The sequence below is a fragment of the Choloepus didactylus genome, chromosome 4, assembly GCF_015220235.1.
Source record: "Choloepus didactylus isolate mChoDid1 chromosome 4, mChoDid1.pri, whole genome shotgun sequence".
NCBI lineage: Eukaryota > Metazoa > Chordata > Mammalia > Pilosa > Megalonychidae > Choloepus > Choloepus didactylus.
In genome coordinates, this window is record NC_051310.1 from 85,147,265 (window position 1) to 85,172,642 (window position 25,378).

The following is a 25,378-nucleotide window of genomic DNA, read 5'->3' on the forward strand; positions in this document are numbered from 1 at the left end:
AAAATGTAATACACTATATTAACAGGATAAGGGGGAAAAACCACCACATGTTCATCTCAATTGACATAGAAAAGGCATTTGACAAAATCTAGCACGCTTTCTTGATGAAGACGCTTAGAATACTAGGAATAGAAGGAAACTTCCTCAACAGGAAAAAGGGCATATATGAAAAACCCATGGCTAACATCCTACTTAATGATGAAAGACTGAAAGTTTCCCATGTAAGACCAGGAAGAAGACAAGGGTGCCCACTGTTGCCACTGTTATTCAGCATTGTATTGGAATTTCTAACCAGAGCAATTAGGCAAGAAAAAGAAATTAAAGACATCCAAATCAGAAAGGAAGAAGCAAAACTTTCCCTATTTGTGGATGACCTGATCCTTTATGCAGAACATCCTAAAAAGTTCACAACAAATAGAATGAATTCATCAAAGTGGTGGGGCACAATATCCATACTGCAAAATTATTATTGTTTCTTTACACTACGAATGAATAATTGGAAGATGAAATCAAGGAAAAAAATTCCATTTACAATTTAGCAAATAAAATAATCTAATAACAAATCTGACTAATGAAGTAAAAGACTTGTATCCAGAAAACTACAAAACATTGCTAAAAGAAATCAAAGAAGACCTAAATAAATGGAAGGATATTCTGTGTTCATGGATTGGAATACTAAATATTTTTAAGATGTCAATTCTACCCAAAGTGATTTACAGAATCAATTCAATCCCATTCCATTTTGCAGAAATGGAAAAGCCAATCATCAAATTTGTATGGAAGGTTAAAAGACTCCAAATTGCCAAAGCCATTTTGGAAAAGAAGAACAAAGTTAGAGAACTCATACTTCCTGATCTTAAAAGTTATTAGAAAGCTACAGTAATCAAAAGAGCATGGTACTGGTCCAAAGACAGAGACAAAGACCAAGGTAATTGAACTAAGAGCTGAGAAATCAACCCTCACATTTATAACCAACAGATTTTTAACAAGGGGGAAAGACCATTCAATTGGGAAAGAACAGTCTCTTCAACAACTGGTGCTGGGAAAACTGGTTGTTCACTTGTAAAAGAATGAAGGTGGACCCTTACCTCACACAAGATACAAGAATCAACTCAAAATGGATCAAAGACCAAAATATTAAGAGCCAGAACTAAAGATCTTCTAGAAGAAAATGTAGGAAAGCATGTTTAGGAAATTGTGTTAGGTAATAGCTGCTTAGATAAAAGCACAAGCAATAAGATCAAAACTAAAAACTTTAGTGCATCAAAGTACTTTATAGTGAAAGTTAAATGACAACCTGCACAATGGGAGGAAAATATTTGGAAACCACATATCCAGTAAGGGCCAACTATCCAGAATATATAAAGTCAAACTCAACAACAAAAAAGACAACCAACCAATTAAAATATGGGCAAAAACTTAAATAGACATTTCTCCAAGGAAGATATACTAATGGCCAAAAGCACTTGAGAAGATGCTCAACATTATTAGCCATTAGGGAAATGCAAATCAAAACCACAATGAGAAATCATTTCACACCCACTAAAATGGCTACTATTTTTTTTTTTTAATGGAAAATTACAAGTGTTAGAGAAGATGCAGAGAAATAGGAACACTCACTGCTGGCAGAAATGTAAAATGGTGCCACATCTGTGGAAGCCAGCTTGGCACTTCCTCAGAAATTTAATTATACAATTACCATATGATCCAGTCATCCCACCTCTAGGTATATACCCCAAAATATTGAATGCAGGGACTCCACCAAATATCTGCACACTGATGTCCATAGTGGTATTACTCACAATTGCCAAAAGATGGAAGCTACCCAAGTGTCCATCAACTGATGAATGGATAAACAAAATGTGGAACATACACACAATGGAATATCAGTCAGTGTTAAAAAGGAATGAATTTCTGATATGTGCAACAACAAGGAAGAACCTTGAAGACATCATGTTGAGTGAAATAAGCCAGACACAAAAGGACAAATACTGTAGTTCTCACTGATATGATATAATTAGAATACACAAACTCAGCGTCAGAATCTAGAGTACAGGTTACCAAGAGACAGGCTGGGGATAGGGAATAGGGAGTTAGGGCTTAAAATGTACAGAGTTTATACTTGGGACAATGGAAACATTTTTTAACAGATGGTAGCACAGCCCTTAAAATGTAACTAGCAGCACAGATTGAATGTGGTTGAAAGGGGAAATGTTAGGTTGCATATATGTTAGTAGAATAATAATTTAAATAAAATCCATGGAACTGCACAACACAGTGAATTCTAAGTTAAACCATAGACTCTAGTTAATAGTACATGTATGAAAATGTGCTTTTATCAATTGTATCAATGTGCTACACCTATGCAAGGTGTTAATAATAGGATGGTATATGGGAATCCTGTATTTTATGCATGACTGTTCTGTAAGCCCACTCCATCTCTAATTAAAAAAAATGTGGGAGAGGGAGGCAGGAGAGGAGACTTGGGGAGATATGAAAGACAGAGATATGCAATGTTGCTAGCTTTGAAGATGAGGAAGGGGCCATGAGCCCAGATATGGGGCTGACTCTAGATGCTGGAAAAGAAATGCATCCTCCCTCGAAGCCCCCAGAAGGAGTGCAGCCTTGCCAATAACTGGATTTTAGGTCAGTGAAATCTGCATCAAGACTTTCGATCTTCACAAATGTCAGAGAATAAATGTGCGTTGTTTTAAGACAAAAACTAAACAAATAAAAAAAAAATAGAATTTTGAAGCTACCCGAGGTTTTATCCCAGCTGAAACACTGATTTTTCCTACCTGCCCACCATCCAAAATGCAACCAGAAACAACCATTAAGTTACCATTACTTCAGAGATGATTTTTTAAACAACAAGAACATAATGAGGAAGAATAGGTGACAACAATCACCATCTGAGTCTTAGGAAACTCAAAGTAAAAGTGATCTTTTCAGAAAAAAATTATCAAGTTTAAAAATCTTAGATTTTTCAGTTTCAAAAACTGGGATCTTAACTCTGGAAAGGTAAGATGATGAACTATAATCCTATAAACAAAAGTTCCTGCCCATGGAGACTATAAAAAAGATCCTATGGTCTGGGATAAGTGGAAAAGGGAAGGAGAGAGAGAGAGAAGTGAGATAAGTAGACAATGGGGAAGGTTTCTGAGAAGGGGCCTTGCATGATTCCCCTTCAGCACAGGGAAATCAGAGAATTGCAAGAAACATTTGGGCACCTGATGAAGGAGGGGCCATGCTCACCCCATCTCTGATTGCCCTGGAAGTTGGCAAGCCTCTAAGAATCTGCTGAGCCTTCAGACCACAGGAGAGAAGAGTTAAGTGCACAAGGTGTCTAAGCAAAGAGGCCTGGGGCAGTGCCCCAAGAAAGTCCTGCATGTCCTGCAGGGGCTCAGGGAGGCCCAAAGGTTTTTCTCAAGTGGTGAAGCAAGCTATGCATGCAGAAGTGCCATCAGCAGGTTCAAACAATGACCAAGAACCAAAAGCCTCCCTACTGCTTCAAATGTAGGCTCAGACTTATGCTATCCAAGAAAAACTCCAGATTACATGCAATGAAAGCCTTCCCCTGGAAAATGGGTCCATGTGAGTGCTGCTCATGTCTCCAGTGTGATCGACTTGGGCCGTTTTGGTTGTAGCTCCCATTTGTTGTTCACACATATTTTCTTTTCCTAGTGAAATATCAAAACGGAGTGGACTCTCTGCTTACCTGGCTGTCCTGGATGCTGACCTTCCCTTTCACGGGTCTGATGAAACTGTAAATGAGGAGCAGCAATAATGCCAGAGGGATCATGTACAGTTCAAAATTCCAGACGGTGACCAAAAATACCTGGTTGAAGACAAATAAGAACAAAGGGCTGCTTGGCGAAAGAGTGGTGGAGCAATCTTAAATCTCCATGCATTTGCTTAAAGAGATTAAACCTGGGGCTGTCTTTGCGATTGGTTTGAAAAACAGTTCCCGGCAAGTTAACACACACACACACACAGATACACTCACAAACGTAACAGTTAATGCAATTTCAGAACTGGCAGCAGAACAAGACAAGGATGAGGAGGGATGTGAGGTATCTAGCCACCATCTGGAATAGATGGCATACAGTAGCTCCATACATGGGAAACTCATTACCCTATGTATCTGTGTCGGTATGGCTATATTATGTCCCCCAGAAAAAGCCATGTTCTTCAATGCAATCTTGTGGGGGCAGACATATTAGTGTTGATTAGGTTGGAACCTTTGGATTAGGTTGTTTCCATGGAGATGTGACCCATCCAACTGTAGGTGATAACTCTGATTAGAGAGGTGTGTGGCCCCACCCATTCAGCATGGGCCTTGATTAGTTTATTAGAGCACTATATAAGAGCTCAGACAGAAGGAGCTTGATGCTGCAGCTGAGACAGACATTTTGAAGACGGCTATTAAAAACTGCTATTTTGAGAAAGCCATTTTTGAAACGCAACCTGGTAGCAAGCAGATGCCAGCCACATGCCTTCCCAGCCAAGAGAGGTTTTCTGATGCCAATGGCCTTTCTCTAGGGAAGATACCCGATTGTTGATGCCTTACAGTGGACACTTTATGGCCTTAAGACTGTAACTTTGTAACTAAATAAACACCCTTTATAAGAGCCAATCCATTCCTGGTGTTTTGCATAACGGCAGCATTAGCAAACCAGAACAGTACCCTATTCAGTTTTTTCCCTCCTGGATTTAGTGTGCCAGATTTTAGATAAAGCACTACAGAAAAATCTAAGGTACTAGAGAGGCAGAGCATGGGCCAAATTGTGCCAGCAGGTGAGGTTTGACCTGGGCAGAGTATATTTTAAATAAGCTGCCAATATTTAAAAATCTAAATTGTTCAAATTTTAATAAAATCTCTTTAAAAATCATTCAATCCTGTGGCTATACAGTCACAAGAAAATGATTGGCTAGAACTGTCTACATCAAGCAAGGTATGAGCTTACCTGCCCAATTTTTGTTGGCTTCTGAATTTCTATGGCCTACTGTAGAAGGGAGAGGGAGGGTTTGAGAAGTGGGAAATCCAAGGGCCTCATCTATAGCATTGCTACAGACAAAACGCAAAGAAGACACAGGCCCTGCCATGGAGGAACTCAAAACTATTATAACACAAGGAGGAGTGAAATCTTGGGCAAATCACTTCAAACTTGAGTCTCTGTTTTGACCAACCTCACAGGTGGTCTAGAAGATACAAAAGATCATTAGAGTTATCCCTTGTCAGCTCATGGGAGCCCAAAAATGTCACTCTTGTAACACATCAACTTCAAACAGGTAAATTACCACATTTTAAATACTAAATCTTCCTTCTCCAAAGCAGTATTGTTTTACCTATTACTTAAAACTTGTTTTGAATTTTACAGTTTTCTTTTTGTAAGATATGATGAATTCTTTGCTTATTTCTGGTTGTTCTTGTAAATGGAATTATTTCTTCCATTATATTTTTCTAATTGGATATTGTTTGCATATTAAAGCTAATAATTTGAACATATTATTTCTTAATTAGCAACCTTGGTGAATTTTCTTACTGTTTCAAATAGCTTTTCATTTCATTCTTTTGGGGTTTCTAAGAATACAGTCACATAATCTGCAAAAAAGGAATCTCACTGCCTCCCTTTTCCTAATATTCATAACCTAGACTTTTCTTACTTAACTTCATTGCCTACTATTAACAGAACAATGTCAAATAGAACTGGCAAAAAGGATATCATTGTCTATTCTCTGACTTGAGGTAAAAATGCTTCTAGTATGCCATTGTTCTATGAATAAGCATGATGGAGGCTTTTGATTTGATCCATATAAATTGTATCACATTAAGAACACATACAGATAGGCACAAAGCCATTTTTACTCTGTAAAATAAACAGTTGGCATACAGATGTTCATTTTATTATTCCTTATATCATTTAAATATTTTATAAATACTCTCTTGTGTCTGTTCCAAACTTAATAAAATTTTTAAAACAAGAATACACACATTTCAATAAGGGCTTATTTAATCAGGAATGGACAGTGGCTCATCAGTTCTCCTTTCAGTATCTTCTGAGATTATGGGGAGGTTTTTTTCCTATTTTAGAACATCAATATGGTGTAATGTATTTATCATTTCCTAATATCAAATAACTTTGTATTTCTGTGAGAAACCCCTTCTTGACTGAGTTGTAACAGTCATTTAATATGCTGTTGCATTTCGTTTGGGAACTCTTGAAGATGTTTGGCACAGATACTCATGAATTACATTTATCTTGCTTGCTTTTTGTGCTATTTTCAAGTATTGGTATCAGGGTTATTTGAACATAACAAATTTTAAAGTCTATTGTTTCCTTCCCTATGCCTCAGATATTACTTTTATATTATGTTACTAAATATTCCAGTAATGCAAAAAGTACTCAGACTAATTTTTAAAATACCCATGCGCCCCCCTCCCCCACTGGGCATTAAGAATTACAAACATGCTGTCTTGTTTCTTTCTGATTTACTTATTCTTTCTTTTGTTTAATAAACCAGTTTGGAATGCTGGTTTTCATTGTCATACTTCCTTATTCCAATTTCTCCCCTTTCCAGAGGCAACCATGTCCTAAAAATGACTGAACTCTCCCCACCTGAAGACACCTTAGGTTTAGGACGATCAGTATAGGGTATTAAAAATAATATGAATGGCATCAAAATGTGAACATCATTCTGCATTTTTTATTATTAATGATGTACAGATAGATCAAGTACATTCATTTTAACTGATATATGGTATCCCACTGAAATGACTATTCTAAAATTTATCCATTTTACTCTGTTATTGATGCAGATTTTGGCTCAAACAGTGGTTTTGTTTTTTGTGTAGTCAAATGTATTATCTTTAGACCTAGGCTTAGTATTTGTGTTTTTAACGTGCTGCTTAAGATATCAAGCCTTTTCCTTGTGTGTGCATGTGTGTGCGTGTGAGAGATCGATCTTCATCTGTCTCAAATTTGCTTTTTGTTTATAGTTTGAAACAAGCATCCAATTTGAACACTTTTCTTATAGACAGCCAACTTTTGCAACTAAATTCATGTCGTGATCTATACTTTTTTCACTGATCTGCATTGCCACTTCTGTCACATACCAAGTTCCCATATGAACTTTTTTCTTCTTTCTGGACCTTCTGGACCTTTCTTCTTTCTGGACCTTCTATTTTATTTTTTCTTCTTTCTGGACCTTTTCTTCCCATATGAACTTTTTTCTTCTTTCTGGACCTTCTATTCTCTTCCACTAGTATGTCTTTCTACTTTACCAAAACCACATTTTTAAACTAGTTTAGTAATCAGATGATAACTGAGTGAGCACTTCTCTGCTACTGCACCTTCAAAATTGTCTTGGATATTTTTTTGACATTTGCTATTCCACATGTTCTTTAGAGTCAATTTGTAAAGTTTCATAAAATTCTCGGTAGAATTTTGCTAGGAATTTACTGAATTCATATATCAATTTGGAGAAAATTGACATCTTGATATTGACCTTCCAAATCATAAAGTTTATTTCTCCATATATTTCAGACTTCTTTTTCACCATAATGATTTTGCATTTCTTTTACTCATTTTATCCTTAATAGCTTAGAGTTTTCATACTATCATGAATGGGACCTTTTTTAATTTACACATTTTGATTGGTTACTGCTGGTCATGAGAATGCTGATTTTTCTATGTTGTCCAGATTCTTTCTGAGCTCTCTTATCAGAGTTCATGAAGGTGACAGATGTCAAATTAAGAGGTCTAAATATCAAATTGTAAGCTAGGGGTTAGTGAACTTTTCTGTAAAGGAACAATAGTAAGTATTTTAGGCACTGTCAGTCATATGGTATCTATTGCAACCACTCAACTCTGCCAGTGTAACTGGAAAGCAGCCATCGACAATATGTAAATACATGGGTGTGTGTTTCAATAAAACTTTATAAAAATCAGATGGCAGGCTAGATTTTACACAATGGCTATAGTTTGCCAATACCAATGGAAGCAATAGAAGATTTCAATCTTGTATATAGACATGATAAAACTAGGTTGCATTTTAATTGTGTTTTTCTACAGACTTGCTTTGGCATAGTAGTATATAGGGTGGGTTTTTTCTTTTTCCTTCTTATATTGACAAGAAAGGCAGTTACAATTTCCTAAGAAGGGGCAGTTTACTGATCACTCAAGTGTCATCTTCAAAATTAACGTTTACTTGGTCAAATTAACAACAAATTTTTACACTGGTTTCTCTTTGTCTAACTCTGGTGTTTACTGGAACAGAGGTAGAATAACTTTGTTTTTCCTTTACCTAATACCTTTATTCTAAAATAAATGCATATGATTTTCCCCAAAATTATGTCCTCTTTTTACAGGATAATTGCTCAAAAAGATGAAAGATCATATAATTACTTTAAGAAATAACTGTTTCAAATATCTAGACTTATTCTTTATTTTAGCAAATGGATTGATTTAATTGGTATTCTTAAAGGAGTGTGTGTGTGTGTGTGTGTGTGTGTTCTGCCCTTTGTCATTTGTTTGTTGCTGTTGCAAGGGCCACTCCAGTGATTTTTCACAGAAAGTTATGCCCTTCTTCAGTACTTCTCAGATAAAATGGCTTCCAACCCCTAGAGCAGTCACTTGAAGTCATGAACTTCTGAAATAGCCATGCTATGACCAAAAGAAATCAACTAGCTCTTCCTTTGTGCTTCTCTGATGTTGCTCTCTGATTTGATTTTAACACAGGAGTCCAGTTAAGTTAAAGTTTAGGTAGGTGGCATGGGAAGTGGATGCTGGGTTAATCTTTATGCTTTTCTTCCGCAATATGTTTCATTTTAACTTTAAGCCTCAATCCATTGATGAAATGAATTCTCTTTCTTAAAACCCAGTTCAGTTTGGGGCATAGGAATGGGTAACATCTTAGAAAGTAGATTTTTCATTAGCTGGGACTTGATTTATACATACAAACTTCCCCTTAATTTTCTGCCATAAGTGAACATTAATTTTGCAGTTATGTGCTTAATGTATTTTATATCATCTTAAGGCACTGCAAAGTGGAAATGGCAGTTTAATATCACCTGGTTAATCTGACCAATATTGGGTCAAACAATGAACAAATTAACTGGATGTCTAAATCTCTGTGTTATTTCTGAAATACAAATATATACTTTTTAAAATCCATGATTTTTTTTATGAACAACTGTACTAGAAAATACACATGCAAATGAACATCTTGGTTTCATTGTTTAATTCCTTTTAAATAGTATCTTCATGGACAATGTACAGGCAAGATCTCATCTGTGGAATATTTAGTTTTTAAAAAAATGCAGTGTTTTTGAAAATTATTCAGAGACTTGGCTTCAAATAATTTGGCTATTTCCTGGTCTTCAATCTACTCTCAAAGGGCAGAAGGACAGAATCTTAAGGTAATTTCAAATAAGGAGAGCCCAAAGTATTTGGGGTAACAGCTGTGTCCTTGGTTTGGTATCCCAAGCTACCCATCTTGAAGTGAGATATTTAATTGGCTGGTTGGTGGTTAACTAGTCAGTTACAGACCACTTCAAAGTGAAACCTGGTAGATATAGACTGCTTTTTTTTTTCTTTAAAAATTTGTGACATAAGTGAGATAATATCCTTCTCATATCACAACCAAAGAAGCAACAACTAGAGCATTTTTCTTAAGGTTCCTCAGTATCTGTGGCAACTCTGGCTATTGTCTTCAGTCAGGGCTGACTTGGAACCACTGCCTCCCCAAGGTATTTCTATCTTCAGGGTTTTTCCTAGAAAAATACAAAGTCTCTAAATACCACGTTCCCTCATCTGAGATTATCTATGTATTTTTGTAGCTCCTATTTTCATAAGAAGTATGTCAATAAATTTTGGAGCAGAAAGTGAAGAACTATTTCAAGCTGAAGAACTGAGACAACTTGGGGAAGTTACACCTTTTGAGGAATTACACATCCTATGTACCTGTGTAGATGTGGACGGGAGAGTGAGAAATTCCTTCGGTGTCAAAGCAATTGGGCTCAAACACTAGTTCTAACATCTTATAGGTGGTTGTTCTGTTTTATTTCTAAGTAGTATTTCATTGTGTGGATATTCTACAATCTCTTGTAGACATTTGGGCTGGTGACAGGTTTTTAGTTATTGGGAATAAAACTGCTATATTATGAACATTTGTGGACAAGTCTTCAGTGTGAGAAATATATTAAATATTTAGGAGTAGAAAGGATGGAAATTATGGTAGGCATATGCTCAACTTTTAAAGAATCTGCCATTGAGTTTTCTAAAGTGGTTGTACCATTTTGTATTCTACCAACAGTGTCTTAGACCTTCATTTGCTCCAAATCCTTGTTTATGACAGCCTTTTTTCACTTGTAGCTATATTTACCATTATAAACAAACAAAAAACAATAAAATCCCACTTATCCAGTATCTGGACATTTGGAAATAGCAAGCATTTGGAATATGGTTAAAAGCCCTAATCTAAAAAGAACTTTAAGGATAGGGAAATGAAAATAGGTAACAATTAGAAAAATCTCTAGCTTCATCTGTTGGATAAATTACTGTACTATTTTATCTACTTTTTCCTGTGTTGTTCATAATAAAACAAAGAGAAAAAAGTAAGAGAAAGAAACCTAAAAAAAAAAGAGGCAAAGAGATAGGAAAATATATACTATGAAATCATGAGTAAGATTGATGAAGCAAGTCAGATTAATAGGAAGAAATTTAAAATATGATAATCAAAATTGATTAATATATATTAAAATTTTCTATATCTATTCATTATGAAAAATGCATAAAATGTTAGGGGCTTAGCAATAAGAGAAAATATAAGTAACATATGGATTGGAAGACAAAAAGAAAAATTGTTATGATTTGCAGTTTAAATGATTTTCTATATCAGATATCAGATCTCCAAAAGGATAAATTTCCTACAACTAATAAGAGAGCTCAGAAAGAACTGAACATATAAAAATCATGAACTGCCCCCTACATAACTCTACTCCATAAGCCAACGCCCACCCACACATTCTGCATCCCTAATTACATGATACCACCTGCAGACCGTGACACAAGAAACAAACATCAAGATTTTGTGCTTTTCAACATACTCTTCCCTCATTTCAAAAGCCATTTCTGCAACTGCCTGAGTATTTCTTCCTCTCCGAGACATTCTGTCCCTTATCCCCAGCCCATAATACTGCACACTAACCCCACCTTTCTGTTATCACTTTGATTCATGCATAACTATAGTTTTCATTTTTCCTTTAGCAATTATTTGTAAACACCACTATGAACCATGTGAAACCATATGAACCATATGAAACAAAAGCCCAGCCTTCACAGACTGTATTTGAGGACTGGCAATGACATAGATTAAACAAACAAGTAAATTATACATCTGAGGGTATAAACTGCTATGAAAAAAGCCAGGGATAAAAGGAAGGAAGCATCAGGCAGTGGGCTGGGGTTGCAATTATAAATAGACTGGTCAGGGAAAGCCTTGCTGAGAGGGCACCATGTGAGCAAAGACTTTGGAGAAAGCGTAGCTTTTAGGTGACGAGTGTTTCCAGGCAGGGAGAACACTAAATACAAAGATCCTAAAGTGGGAGGATACCTGGCATTATTTAGGGAACAACAAGGAGTGCCTTGTGGTTGGGGCTGAGTGAGCAAGAAGATTAGAAAGAAAAGTAGTGGGAAAGATACAGGAGCTAGTCCTAAAGGCCTGGTCCACTCCATGGCTATAAGGTCTTTGACATTTTTTTCTAAAGGAGGTGGCAAGCTGTGAGAGAGTTCTGATCAGAAGAGTGACATGTCTGACTCATATTTTGGAAGATAACTCTGGCTGCATTATGGGAACACACCATAAAGAGAGTAGGGTCAAAGCCCAGATTTCATTTATAAAGCTCTTGCAGTGATCCAGGCTAGATTTAACTAGCAGTTTAGAACCAGAGTGACGGGAGTGGAATTAGTGAGAAGTGGTCAGGTTTTGACTCTATTTAGAAAGTAAAACCAAGAACATATGCAGATGATTTGGATGAGGAGATATTAATAAAGAAAATCATCAAGAGTGATTCCATGGCTTGAAAATTGGAAGAATGAATTTGTTCACTAATACAGATAAGAAAGACTGTTGGAAGAGCAATTTTGGAAAGGGAGTCTGAAGTGTCTATTAGATCTCTATGTGGAGACATAAAGTAGACAGATATATAGTATGGAGTAGAGGGTGGAGGGTAGGTTTGGGGACATAAATTTGGGAATTATCAGCATCTAGACAGCATTTAAAGGTATCAGACTAGATATTGTTAGCAAGAAAGTAACTGTAGAAAGAGAAATGGACTAGATGCGATCCCTGGGAAACTTCAAATTTAGAGGTTGAAAAGATTAGAAAGAACCAGAAAAGGAGACTGAAGAGAAGTCAGGGAGAAATAGGATTCACTAGGAGATTGTGGTATCCTGGAAACAAAATAAAGTATTTTAAAGAGGAGCGTGTCAATTCATTGTAAAGTAAGATGAGCCCTGATAATTAGTCATTTGGAACTTAATGAAAGAAGTTTCAGTATAGTTATGGGGCAAAAATCAGGAATGAATTTAAGAGAAAATGGGAAGAATGTTGGCAGAGAATAGACCCAACTCATTCAAAGAATTTATTATAAAGAACATAGAATAGGAGAATAGCTGGAAGGGGATACAGAGATGATCCAGGAGAGAGAGAGAAAATAAAATATTGATGATTTAAGAGACAGAAGAAAGAACAGTTGAAGCAATATTCTTGAGTTGGTAGGTTGGGGTGGGATCCTGTGCAAAGGTGGAAGGTTGGCTTTAGATAGGGCGTGGGTTATCAAAAAAGCTCAATCAGCACCTGCAGAGACTGCAGAGTCTCTTAGTCAACTCAACTCTGCCTCTACCCGGAGTTAGGCCAGATCCCACAGGTTAAGTCAATCCTCTGCAAGACTGCCCTTCAGGTACCAGTTCTGGGTCCTAGGTCACCCACACTTCTGACCAAATGGCTCCAAATTTGGGGGTTCCCACCCTCCCCCCTTACGTTTCATAAGAAAGACTCAAAGAATTCAGTGAAAGTACTATACTTAAGATCACACTTTTATTATATTAGAAGGATATAAATAAGAAGCCAAAAGGTGCAACATATAGGGCAAGGACCTGAAGAGTCTCAAATTCAAGCTTCTGTGTCCTCTCCACGTGCATAAGAATGAGTCACCTTCCTAGCATAACAGCTATGTATTTTCTCAATCATAGAAGCTCTTTGGAGCGTCAGGTGTCCCAAGTTCATAGGTGGTCTCATTAGGTAGGCATGATTGAAAGAATAAATGTCTGCGTGGTTGAGCTCAATCTGCAGATTGAGCTCAATCTGCAGCTCAATCTGCAGAGTTCAGGGAGGTGAGCTAATATGATGTGGCTCAAAGCCCCAAACCCTATCACCTGGTTGGCCTTTCTGGTGTGGCCAGGCCCCACCCTACAACTGCTGTGATTGGCTCTCCCTGTTGTCTTGTAAGAATTGCCAAAGGTAGTGCAGGCCCTGCCATGAAGACAAAAGGCACTCTTATCACAGAAAATCCCAAAGATGCAGAGGCTGCTTCCCCAGGAACTGTGGACAAAGACCAGTGAAGTTTTTCATTATACCACAGGTAGCAACAAGGCCAGTTCATCCACAGTTGCAGGAGGGAAAATAAAGTGGGCCCAGATGTTGGTAAAGAGATAATATAGTTGTGGTGGGGCAGCATGGGAGGGGAACTTGAGGAAATCAAGGTCCTGATCTGAAAGTGAGGATGGGGGCTTTCACTACTGGAAGTTTGAGGGCTGAAGAAAAGTTATGAAATAGTGAAATAGTCTAGAAGAGAAGAAAAGAGAATGAATTATAGACATGTAATAGAGCTGGCAGAAGGCACTAAACGTGTTTTTTCTATAGCCATGTTCACTTGAGGTATTGCTAATTGAGTATAATGAAGGTAGAGAGGGCAAGGAAATCATTTTAATGATCGACCATTTCACCTTGTTGGTGAGAAACAGTGTAAAGGAAAAAGAATGAAATTTAAATACAATGGATGTATTAAGTTGAAAATTAAAAACACCTAAAGAGAAAATTATCAAACTGTGCATTAATTCTGAGGAAATTATTCAGAATTCAGGCCAGAGAGATAAAGATATAGAATTATAACAGAGGTTAAGAGATGTGGAGAACAGAGTGAGAAAGGTTAACATATGTCTAGTAATTGTCCAGGGAATAGGAGGAGATAATGATAGAATGGGGAAGAAGTAACATGAAGATAAAATACTTGAAAAATTTCCAAAATTTATGAAAGATACCAGTCCTCAGATCCAAGAAACCCTGAGAAACCTTATTAGGATAAATAGACGAAACCCTTGCCTTAACACACAACAGAGCTGAAAAACACTTGAGGAAAAGAGAAGAACTTAAAAACAGCTAAGGAGAAAAAAGATAGGTCAAGTACAAAAACAAAAACAAAAACAATTTGAGTGACTTTATGTCTCAAATGCAACAGGGACAAGAAGAGAGTAGAATAAGATATATATTCTTTCAGTCCTTCAATTTAGAATCTTGTAGCTAGTACACTGCCTATAATGAAGATTGAAACAAAGACATACATTATCAGAAAAAAAAATAAGCCAGAAGAGATTTTCATGAAAAGACCCTCTTCAAAGTAAATAAAAAAGAAGCACTTCAAATAGAAAATTGCCCCAGTATGAAGACTGAGAGACAAGAATGAATGGCAAGCAAAAGTAATAGAATCCTGCACGACAATTTAAATAAACATTAACTTACAGAAAAACAATTAGGTCTAACGTGTACAATCAGACGAATCTAGAATTAAAACAGAGGACAACCAAAGCTTATAAAATGGGAAAGGTGTGGCTTGATTTAAAGAACTGTAAAATATCCTTATTGTTAACCCCGCATGCTATGTAGAAGGTAAAATTTCAGCTTTCTGAATATGAAGACTTTATATCAATCTTACTGCCAAAAAAAAAAAGAACCTATGAAAGTGGATAAAAGTACATAAGAAAACAAACTTAGAAGTCATCTGAGAATAATCAAGGCAGCCAGAATCTGAGGGGACAAGATCAAGGAGCAAACCAAAGCATTAAGGTGGGCTTTGGTTTGCTACTGCTTTATCCCTGACACATTATTTGTCAATTCACTGCACAGGCCAGGAGAACTTGGGCACAAAGTGGTAGTAAAGAGCTTCCATCAGTCTTAATCTAGGGAGGCAAAATATGGAGTGCAGGGCAGCCAAGATGTGAGGGACAAGAGATCTAGGAAAAAATGGAACAGCAGAGCTTCAAGCTTGACATTCTGCATGCAATTCCTCTTCAAAATCTTCTAATTTCCAAACCAAACATGAGTGGGATGAAAGATTGCAAGACTAAGCAGTAAGTGGCTACTAAAAGGTTTTGGAGATTTCAAAGACTGGGAGGACAAAAATTGGAGCGAGGGGACTGGAGGAAGGGCCCTAGTAAACACTCCAAACTTTTATTGAGACTCCTGACAGGTTATGTGCTAGACATAGGATAAACCAGAAATTGACCAATCCTCAAAATACCTAAAATCCTGCCTTGGATCATCAAAATTCCTGATTAGATCATAGTGACTTGCCAAAAAGATGGGAGAACCTTAATGGTTACCAAGTGAATAACACCCAAATTCAGTATCACTTCTAGGGGTGAGGAAGGAAGAAGGATTGAGTCAAGAAGAGGCATGGAAGGGGCTTCTAAAATAATGGAAATTTTCTAGTTCTTAAGCTGGGTGGTAGGTAGAAAGGTGTTTATCCTTGTTCTTTTAACTGTGCACCTATGCACACATTTGATTTTACAAACTCCCTTAAACATATAGTATATTTTACAATTAAACATTTTCAGCAGATAATGTACCATTAGAAACAATGGGCATGATTCTGCACGGACCCACGGATGCTTTCAAAAGCCATGTAGTTGTGGGCTCCCAAGCAGCCACCATTGATTAATAGCTGCTATGAAGGACAAAGCATTGTTTTGAAAGTGAGGAAGGTCAGGATGGAGAAGAAAGCAGAAAAGGAGAACAGATGTCAACACAATCTAATAAGCATACACATGTAATCCAAACCATGACAGCTACAGATTTGCATGGTGATGATGATTCCCCACTTTTGTTTCCTCTTCCCTCTATTGTCAGACATGGAAAAATGGCTAAGAGGGAAATGCAGGGCCTCCCTTTTTCATTTTAAATCTTCCATAGGGCCCACATGCATATAGGTCTACTGCTCGGCATCCTGCAGGCTGGAAGGCACACTGGGGGTCCGTCTCTGGGCTATATCTCTTGCTTGCATTAGGGACCCTCATAGTGAATGGAGACCTTGTGACAGCCCTTCTCAGACACACCAATCCTTAGGTCTAGTTAGATTACAATATGCCTTTAATTACAGACTGGCTACACTAGAACACTCCGCCACGCTCCTTCCCTTAATCTACTTCTGCATTGAGCTGAAAGGTAGGCATCAATGCCCAGTTTTACTGAAGCAGAAAAGGCAGCTTGTTTAAAATGGCAGTGGCTGAGCCAGGATTCTAAGCCAGGTCTGCTAACTCGTGGATATAAGGCCTTGTGGACGCATACTTTCACATTAGCACCCAGAGTCCCGTCCCATTGAACTCTGTGGTCTATGGCCCTTCTGCTCAAAATGTCATCCACAGACAGCAGCACTGGCACGACCTGGGAACTTTTGGGCATAAGGAATCTCAGCCCCCAGGGCAGACCTTATGAACCAAAATCTGCATTTTAGCAAAACCAACAGCTGATTTGATTATATCTTGGAGTCTGCAAGACACTGCACTATCTTAATCCCTAGATGCAACCATATCCACCTTCGTTCCCCTACACCGGCCATCCCAGCATTGGCTTTCCATAGCAGCCATTCTTCCTAACAGCCCATCACCCCCTCCTCTGAGAACTTTACCCGCTACATGTACAAACTCCTTTATAGTCACAAAAAGCAAACAAAACATATTCCGTGGTCTAATATGTTTGCAGACACTGCATACATGCTAGAAAACACACTAAATTTTTTAAAATCTCTGTCAAGTTCGACTACTTCACACAGAGTTTCCAAAATTGTTTTAAGAATGGAATCCAAGGCTTTTCCTATATTATATATATTAACGTTCACAGCTCATTTTACATCAGTTTCAAAATGCTGGCCACCACCAAGGATTACAAACTCAAAAGCTCACAAGGGTCAAGCAGATAATGTAAAGAAATGCAGACAGCCCAGGAGTGAGACCACAGGGCAAAGGGGAAATGGTGCAGGCAGACTGCATCTCCTCTCCAGGGCGTCCACTTTCTACTCAGCTCTAGCTGACTGCTGTCATGCAAACCTTAGGAACAAACTACTGATTCACACAACTTGGAACGATCTCAAGGACATTATGCTGAGTCTCAAAGGGTTACATTCTGTTTGATTCCTTTCATTTATTTTATACCATCTATCAATCCATCCATCTATTTATTTATTTATTTTTAATGTAGTTTTATTGAGATATATTCACACACCATAGAAACCATCTGAAGTATACAATCACTGGCTCGCAGTACCATCATAGTTTTGCATACAACCTCTTGATCAAGTTTAGAACATTTTCATTACTCCAGGAAAGAAATAAAAATGAAGAAGGAAACTCAAATCCTCCCATACCCCTTATTCTCTCCTATTACTGACCTATAGTATTGGTGTTACACATTTGTTACTGTTGATGAAAGATTAAAAATATTACTGTTAACTACAGTCCATGGTTTGTAATAGGTACATTTTTCCCATACACCCCTCTATTATTAACTCCTTGTAATAGTGCTGTACATTTGTTCTAGTTCATGAAAGAACTCTTCTATATTTGTACAGTTAACTATGGACATTGTCCACCACAAAATTCACTTTTTTACATTCCCATGTTTAATCTCCAACTTTCCTTCTGGTGACATATATGACTCTAAACTTCCCCTTTCCACCACATTGACACACCATTCAGCACTGTTAATTATTCTCACAATAACGTGCTACTGTCACCTCTGTCCATTGACACACATTTAAGTTCAAACTAGTTGAGCATTCTGCACATATTAAGTAAGCAACTGCTCCTCATTCTTTAGCCTCATTCTGTATCCTGGTAACTTATATTTTATGTCTATGAGTTTATATATTATAATCAGTTCATATCAGCAAGATCATACAATATTTGTCCTTATGTGTCTGAGTTATTTCACTTAGCATAATGCCCTCAAGGTTTATCCATGCTGTCTTGTGCTTCAGGACTTCATTCCTTCTTACTGCTGAATAATAATATTCCATCATATGTATATACAACATTTTCTTTATCCATTCATCTGTTGATTCATTCATTACATGGCATATTTATATATATCTTTATATATTTAGATTATTATTATTATAGTTTTATTATTATCATTATCATTTTATTTTAAGTCATTCTTGAGTTTGGCAAAATTATAGTGATGGAGAATACATAAGTGGTTGCTAGGGGTTAGAGGTGGTGGAAGGGTATGAATATTAAGGGAAAATAGAAGTGCGTCTCTTCGTGAAGATGGAACAGACTGGCATCTGGGTTCTGCTGATGGTTACATGATATATGATAAAATTTCATAGAATTATCCAACGACAACGACAGCAAAACAGTACATGTAAAAACTGGTGAAACCCAAATCAGGTCTTTCTTTGTGTTAATAGTACTGTACCTACATCATTTTCCTGGTTTTGACTATGTATTATGGTCATAACATATTAATGGGAGAAGTTGGGTGAAGGGTGGATGGGAACTCTTTTTACTATTGTCACAACTTCTAGCAAACCTTAATTTATTTCAAAATTTTTTTTAAAGTTTTTAATTTTTTTATAATGTGAACCCTTCCAATATTTAAATAGAAGAACTAAATTATTTTGAAATAGTCTGTCTGCACCCCAACACACACAAACCACCCCCCCCCCAAAAAAAAAAAACTATCAAAAATCCACAATGACCACAGGAGCCAAATGTGTCCCATTCTTTGAGAGTTACAACTCCTGGTCCAGATTATTCTAATACACTTCTAATTAATAAACTATTACTGATACTGTTTTCCACTTCCTATCCATTCACATCAGGGCCAAAGCAAGCATCAAAAGCTTAACTTTCATCATGGCACCCTCCTCAACGCCTTCATTATGCCCCACTCTTCGCAGAACAGAATCCAAAACTCTTAGTTTTCTATTCAAGGCACATGAGACTATGGCCTGAATCTACATTTACAATGTTCTCTGTCTCTCTGATCCCTACAATATTTTCTAAATTCCAGGCACATAAATTGCCATTCTAAAACCCCACCTATGCTTTCCTCCTCAATTCCTTATTTCAAAGCATCCCTAGGAATGTTCCTTTTTACTCTTCATTGGTTTCCCCAGTGGGAAGCACCTCTTACTTTACGTGGCTTTTCATAATACACTGCAATTCTTACAGTAGTTCTTAGAGCACATCTATTTTGCCTGGTATCATGGTTATTTTTATTCATGTCTGTTTTCCTTGCCAGAATTGTTTTGCTTTTTAAAATGCTGAATCATATACAACTTATTTTTGTATTTCTCATAAAATTTAGGATGGTGTCCTGTATGCAACTGATACTCAAACATTTGTTGAATTGGAACTGGACTGAAAATGAACATTTAAATAAAGATCTAACCAAATCCTATTCATTTCAACTCTCTGGGACCCAACACTACAATTGGGTGATGTCAACCAGCAGGCAGCTTCTTGGGTGCAGGGATATGGAAGGGTAACAGAGGATTAACTAAAACCTAAATTGGAATCCAAACTATGGCTGTGGATAACACAAATGCAAGAATACAGAGCTCAAGATACTCCAGAAGGACACATTGCAAATGATTCCCCAGTGCATCCCCAGGGTGGACATTTGTGTGTGCCTTGGAAAGGGCGAGCAGGGAAAATTTGTGGCGAACGGTTCATTTCCATTCTATATTCTACATTAATGCCCCCAAAAGTCAAGTTGGTCAAATATATATGGCAGGTTCTAAATCAAATAAAACTGCTGAATTAATAAATCAGCTCAACCATTCATTCAACCAACATTTGAACATTTACTATTTAAGAGGCACTGTGTTGCTAAAAATGAGATTTAAAAAAAAACAGATAAAAAATAGTTTCTACAATTCAGCAACTACAAGTACAAACTCTCTCTCTGTCTCTCCTCCCCTATCCTCTCTCTCCTCCCACCCCCTGTCTCTTTCACATACACACAAAGCTAAATTTGAATTCCCCATCAAGTTTTATTTAAATGAATTGTTAGTAAAAAAATATCAGGGCACATTGTTATACATGGTTCAGTAGCAATCCAAAGAACATTTTTTTCTTTGTTTATTTTCAATGAGCAAATAAAATTGGCTGAGACTTTATTGGGGGAGGAGGGATTTCAGTATGGAGCCAAAAGCTCTTAACATCTCTATTGTACTTTTTCCCTTTGCATCATTTTCCAAAGTTCTGAGACAATTAAATACTGTAACATTAAGCATTTATTTAATGGGTGCTTAGAACATACATCAATTGGATCTAAATCCTGGATCTACTGTTTACTAACTGTGTGATCTGGGAAATATTATTTAGCATTTTTTTATCTGTTGAATGGGAAGGGAATGTCTGCCTCAAGGATTGCTGAGAGGATTAAATATAATAATGAATATAAGGGCCTAGCACCCACTAAGCACTCAATGAATGCAAACTATCATCATTCATGTTTTTACAAAGTGGAAAAATGATTGTATTCCAGTCAAAGGACAGTGATAATGGTCATGAAGAAAACCACTTGGAAGATAAATTTTGTTTGGTTTCTACTTCACTAATTATTTCTGTAGAAAAGCACTCAGATCATTCATTACTTCAATGAGAAAAACATTTACTCACTTGTGTTGGCCCAATGCTAGACAGTTGTGGCGCTTAGATTAATAAGACTAAAGAGTTTAATGGGATAAAGAAGTACAGGCAAAAGAAATAGCAGCTTAAAAAAAAAAAGGTTTTGCATATCTGGAGAGGTAAAACACTTAGTATGGCTGCATCATTGGGTGACTGATGGCTGGGGATGGAGTTAAACAAGTAAGTGAGGACTAGTTCATGAAAAGACCTGCATGTCATGGTGGTAAGTTGAGTATGAGGTCCTAAATTAAATGTGAAATCATTTATGGATTTTTAAAGAGAGAAATGATAAGATCAGATTTTTGAATAGATAATTCTGATAGCAGAGCGCCCTTAATTATGGGAATAGAGTAAGGCAATGGAAAACAGAAAAAAAACTAGGAACAAAAGTCAATAGCCCAGGAGATTGGGCAAGATTACTTTTGCCTGGGATACTAAAGGATATTTTACACAGAATATAGGTCTTTGTTGGCTCTTAAAACACAGCTGGGATTTTGATGAACTGTGTGGAATCATGTAGGAAAACACCATGGACTTCTTGCCCAGTTGCACCACCCACTCATCAGGAATTACTTCTAGGTCCTAGGAAACCCAAGTCACTCCCTTACCTCTTTTGGTTGGCCTCTGAAACCAATCCATCCATTATTCTGCCCACAGGGCTTCTCATACCCATACCTGAGATCTACTGTGTGGACTATCACACAGTTTAGGTCTCCTGCCCTCCTGCCTTATGCTAGCAGCCATGGAGAAAGTTGACTAATAAGCTAAATACCAAAAATCGTTCAGGGTGTGCCAGTAATGTGTGCCTTCTGTATATTTCCAACTGAAGTCCACTCTCGAATGGATGCCTTTAACCAAACTGTTTCCTAACCACGAAAACAGTGCTTGCTTCAGAAATCCTTACAAAGAAAGCAATGTGGATGGGAGACGGTAATGAGGAGTCTACCCGTGGTAGGTGGAAAAATGGAAGATGTCCCAGAACCTGTGAACATGTTAGTGTACATTGCAAAGGGGCATTAAGTTTGCAGACAGAATTAAGATTGCTAATCAACTGACCTTGAAAATAGGAAGATTATCTTGGTAGGTCCCATGTTATCACAAGGGTTCTTGAAAGTGGAAGAGGTAAGTAAAATAATCAAAGAAAGAGATGTGAGGAAGGAAGCAAGGTCAGAGTGATGTGATATGAGAAGCACCCAACCCACTGTTGCTTGTTTTGAAGAGGGAGAAAGAGGGCCACAAACCAAGCTGTGTGGGTGGCCTCTAGAAGTTGGAAAAGGCAAGTAAATGGATTCTCCCCTACAGCCTCCAGAAAGTACCCTGCTGACACTTTGATTTTTAGCCCAATGACACCCATCTGAGACTTCTGACCTATAGAACTGTAAGATAATAAGCTTGCATTGTTTAAGCCACTAAGTTGGTGGTAATTTGTCATAGCAGCAACAGAAACCTAATACAGTAGTACCATGCAAAAGGAGTGAACACATGTAGGGAATCTGTGAAAAGCTGTCTAGGCTGACCAGAACAATTAATACATCTCTGGAAGAGACCAGTGTGTCTAGGGGGGGTCTCATTCTTTCTGGCACAATCTCCCCCACCCCCCTAGAAAGAAGGAAGGGAAAATGGACACCAATCATAGCAGAAAAACCTGGGTAAACCCAACAGGAGCAGGGGCAGAACTGCAATGTCCACCCTTTCTCTGGGCCTCACTTTTCTCCCCTGCCCTCTGATAAAACCTTCATATTTTCACCAGTGTCTCTAGGTGGCACGGGTTGCCACCGTTTATAGGAACTTTACCTATTTAACATTCATTAACTGCCTGTTTTCCTGAGATCTGTAACATTGAAATGTACCATTTCTGATGATTATTTAGCATTGTCTTTGATGGTTTCTACCTGACATAGAATGACCTGATCAGACTCATAGTGCTGGAAAAAGGGGAGGGATCATTCTGGGTGCCCTTGTCTTTTAGAGAAAAACTCCAACATTAGTTCCAGTTTTGTTTAGGTATGACCCCACCTGGTAGCTCACTCCCAATGATTCTGCGGAGAGACACCTGCATTATGAGTTTCTCGCTTTTATTATCCTCTGTGGCTAAGTAAACAATGCACATAATTTTCAGATCACCAATTTAACAACACCACAATGTTGAATATGTCCATGAAGAACATAGCTAACCCCATTCTGATGTTAAAGGAAGTCGATACATAAAAAGTCTATCTAATCTTTATGTTAAATATAAATTTGAGTCTTTTAGGACTGTATTATTCAAGACATGGAGTTTTTGTTGACTTTTACTTTTTCCTTTTGTATGTATGAAAGAATTTTTTAAAAACAGAAAAAAATGCTTTGAACCTCTGTGTATACATACATCTCATATTAAATATGTAGTGGCTTTCTGTTTTAAATGTAAAGCATTTATTAAATCCCAATCATTTTAATGCTTGCATCATGCTACTGCCCACCCTTTACTGTACATTTGTTGATGATTTTATACAAATGGAAACAAGTCAATCATTTATGGCACAATAAAAACCCCTACATCACTTATAAAGCAGCACAACTACTTTAAAAGTAGAAAAGCACTAAACTAAATGAAAGAAAGAAAGCATCTAATATGTGGCAACTATTGGCTTTTTCCCCCTAGAATGATCATAATTTCAGGTCTAGAATCAGACAATAAATTTCTCATTATGCGTTTTTGCAGAAGCTGGTAATTGAGCAGTTGAAAGTCTGATTTTGGTAAATCTGTCTTTCAAAACCATCAGCAAATTCTCTGCCCTGATTAAAGGAAGGGAGAGAAAATCCTCATACATTTATTTATTCTTCAAAAAGTGGGGTATCTGAAGAGGTCAAGGAAAAAAATTCCATTAAATGTATTGATAAGTGTTGCGCTCATTTCAGAGGCTTAATCGTTGACACTGTGGACACCCTCCACGGCAGTGGTCGGATGGGCGCTAATTGTGCTCTAAGTGTACAAAGCATCCTCTAAAAGTGTTCTCTGACTCTAGTCTCAAGAGCAACAGGCAGCAATTATGACTGAAAGTTTAAACTTAACACTTATGGCTTACTCCTTCATGTTCATAGAAATATTAGATCAGAATAGATAAAGAAAAAAAAAACACTCTGGTTAATAAAGCAAATGTACCTAACTGGCGTTAGTGCACTGATAGAGAAAAGCAGTTCACTGTATTAAGTTAGTACACTTGAAGCTTTATTTCTGGCACTAAAAGAAGTAGGATTGCAATAAGTTTGCATTGAGCCTGCAGTAGCTCCGAACGTATTTGACGTGCTTAAACAGACTAAGGTGTCTTAATTCAGGAACACTCTAATAGTGATTAGTGAACAATGCTATTTATAGCAAAGTGCAATTCCTTCAGGAATCCTATCCAGAATGTCTTGGATGGCCTCCCATTACTCAGATAGAATGCCTATTTGCTTAATTGAAAAGCAAAATTGTACTTGCATCAGAACCATACCTACTTGCCACTAAAAACAAAAACGATGCTAGGTTTGAATCCTCCCTTCCCTTAAAAATGGGTTTAAGAGGTTTGAATTTATCCTGATCAGGAGTCCATGGAACATTCCTACAATGCTGAGACATCATTATCAACCAGGGAGGAAAAAACAACAACAAAATAACAACTGTAAACATACATGGGCACACATATGCACACACACACACACAAACACACATGCACATTTGCCCGAATAATATTTTTCTCACCAAAATAAAAGTTCAAATCAAAACCCAGCAACTACAACTTCAATTTTTGGCTTGTTGAGTTCAAAGTCTGTTGCATCACATAAATAAATGTGCTAACAAAAAAAACCGTGAAAAACCAAAAACAAACATCAAAAAAAAAAAAAAAGACTGAAACGACGATTACATTTAAAGATGCTGTTTGAATTTAAATATCTTTAATTAAAAAAAAAGTTTGATGGCATGACTAGAAAATAGTCTTCCTCAGATATGTTAGGATCTGATCCTTTAAGTACAGAATGCAAATATTTTAAAAGGCCGTTTAAAAACCCAAAGGCAGATGTTCAGGTAAAACGAAAGCCAAGAGATTGTTTATTTTAATAAAGCTATTTTATGTGCAGCCCCAAATTAGGAGTGGCACCGAGGCCAGGGATGTCTAAACCATCACCACCTGTTTGCCCTGAAAAATCAATTAAAGTCACACTTTCCCAGCACTCTCTTTCTAACCCATAAAACTTATACAGCTTCGCGGGGAGACTGGAGTCGCTGGGAGGGAATGTGCTTGAAACTTAAATCCTTAGTCTCATATTACTTAGCTACTAGCATTCATATAAGCTAATCACAGTAAAAGCAACCTTCAGGGGCAGTGGTAGAAATGGAAAGGAGGAAGACAATAAGGAGAGGGAAAGAGGAGAGAAAT

The 25,378-nt window shown here is 37.2% G+C and overlaps 1 protein-coding gene across 9 annotated transcripts in view; it reads right to left on the reverse strand.

The window, feature by feature from the left end:
* MCTP2 (multiple C2 and transmembrane domain containing 2) overlaps positions 1 to 25,378 on the reverse strand; it is a 254,741-nt gene that overhangs the window by 36,807 nt on the left and 192,556 nt on the right. For 7 of the 9 annotated variants that reach the window (XM_037832944.1, XM_037832943.1, XM_037832953.1 and 4 more), the window contains one exon: positions 3,719 to 3,838. The exons of the other annotated variants lie outside the window; for them this stretch is intronic. In XM_037832944.1, coding sequence (XP_037688872.1) covers positions 3,719 to 3,838 — 120 coding nt within the window. The remainder of the gene's footprint in view (positions 1 to 3,718; positions 3,839 to 25,378) is intronic. 9 annotated transcript variants of the gene reach the window in all.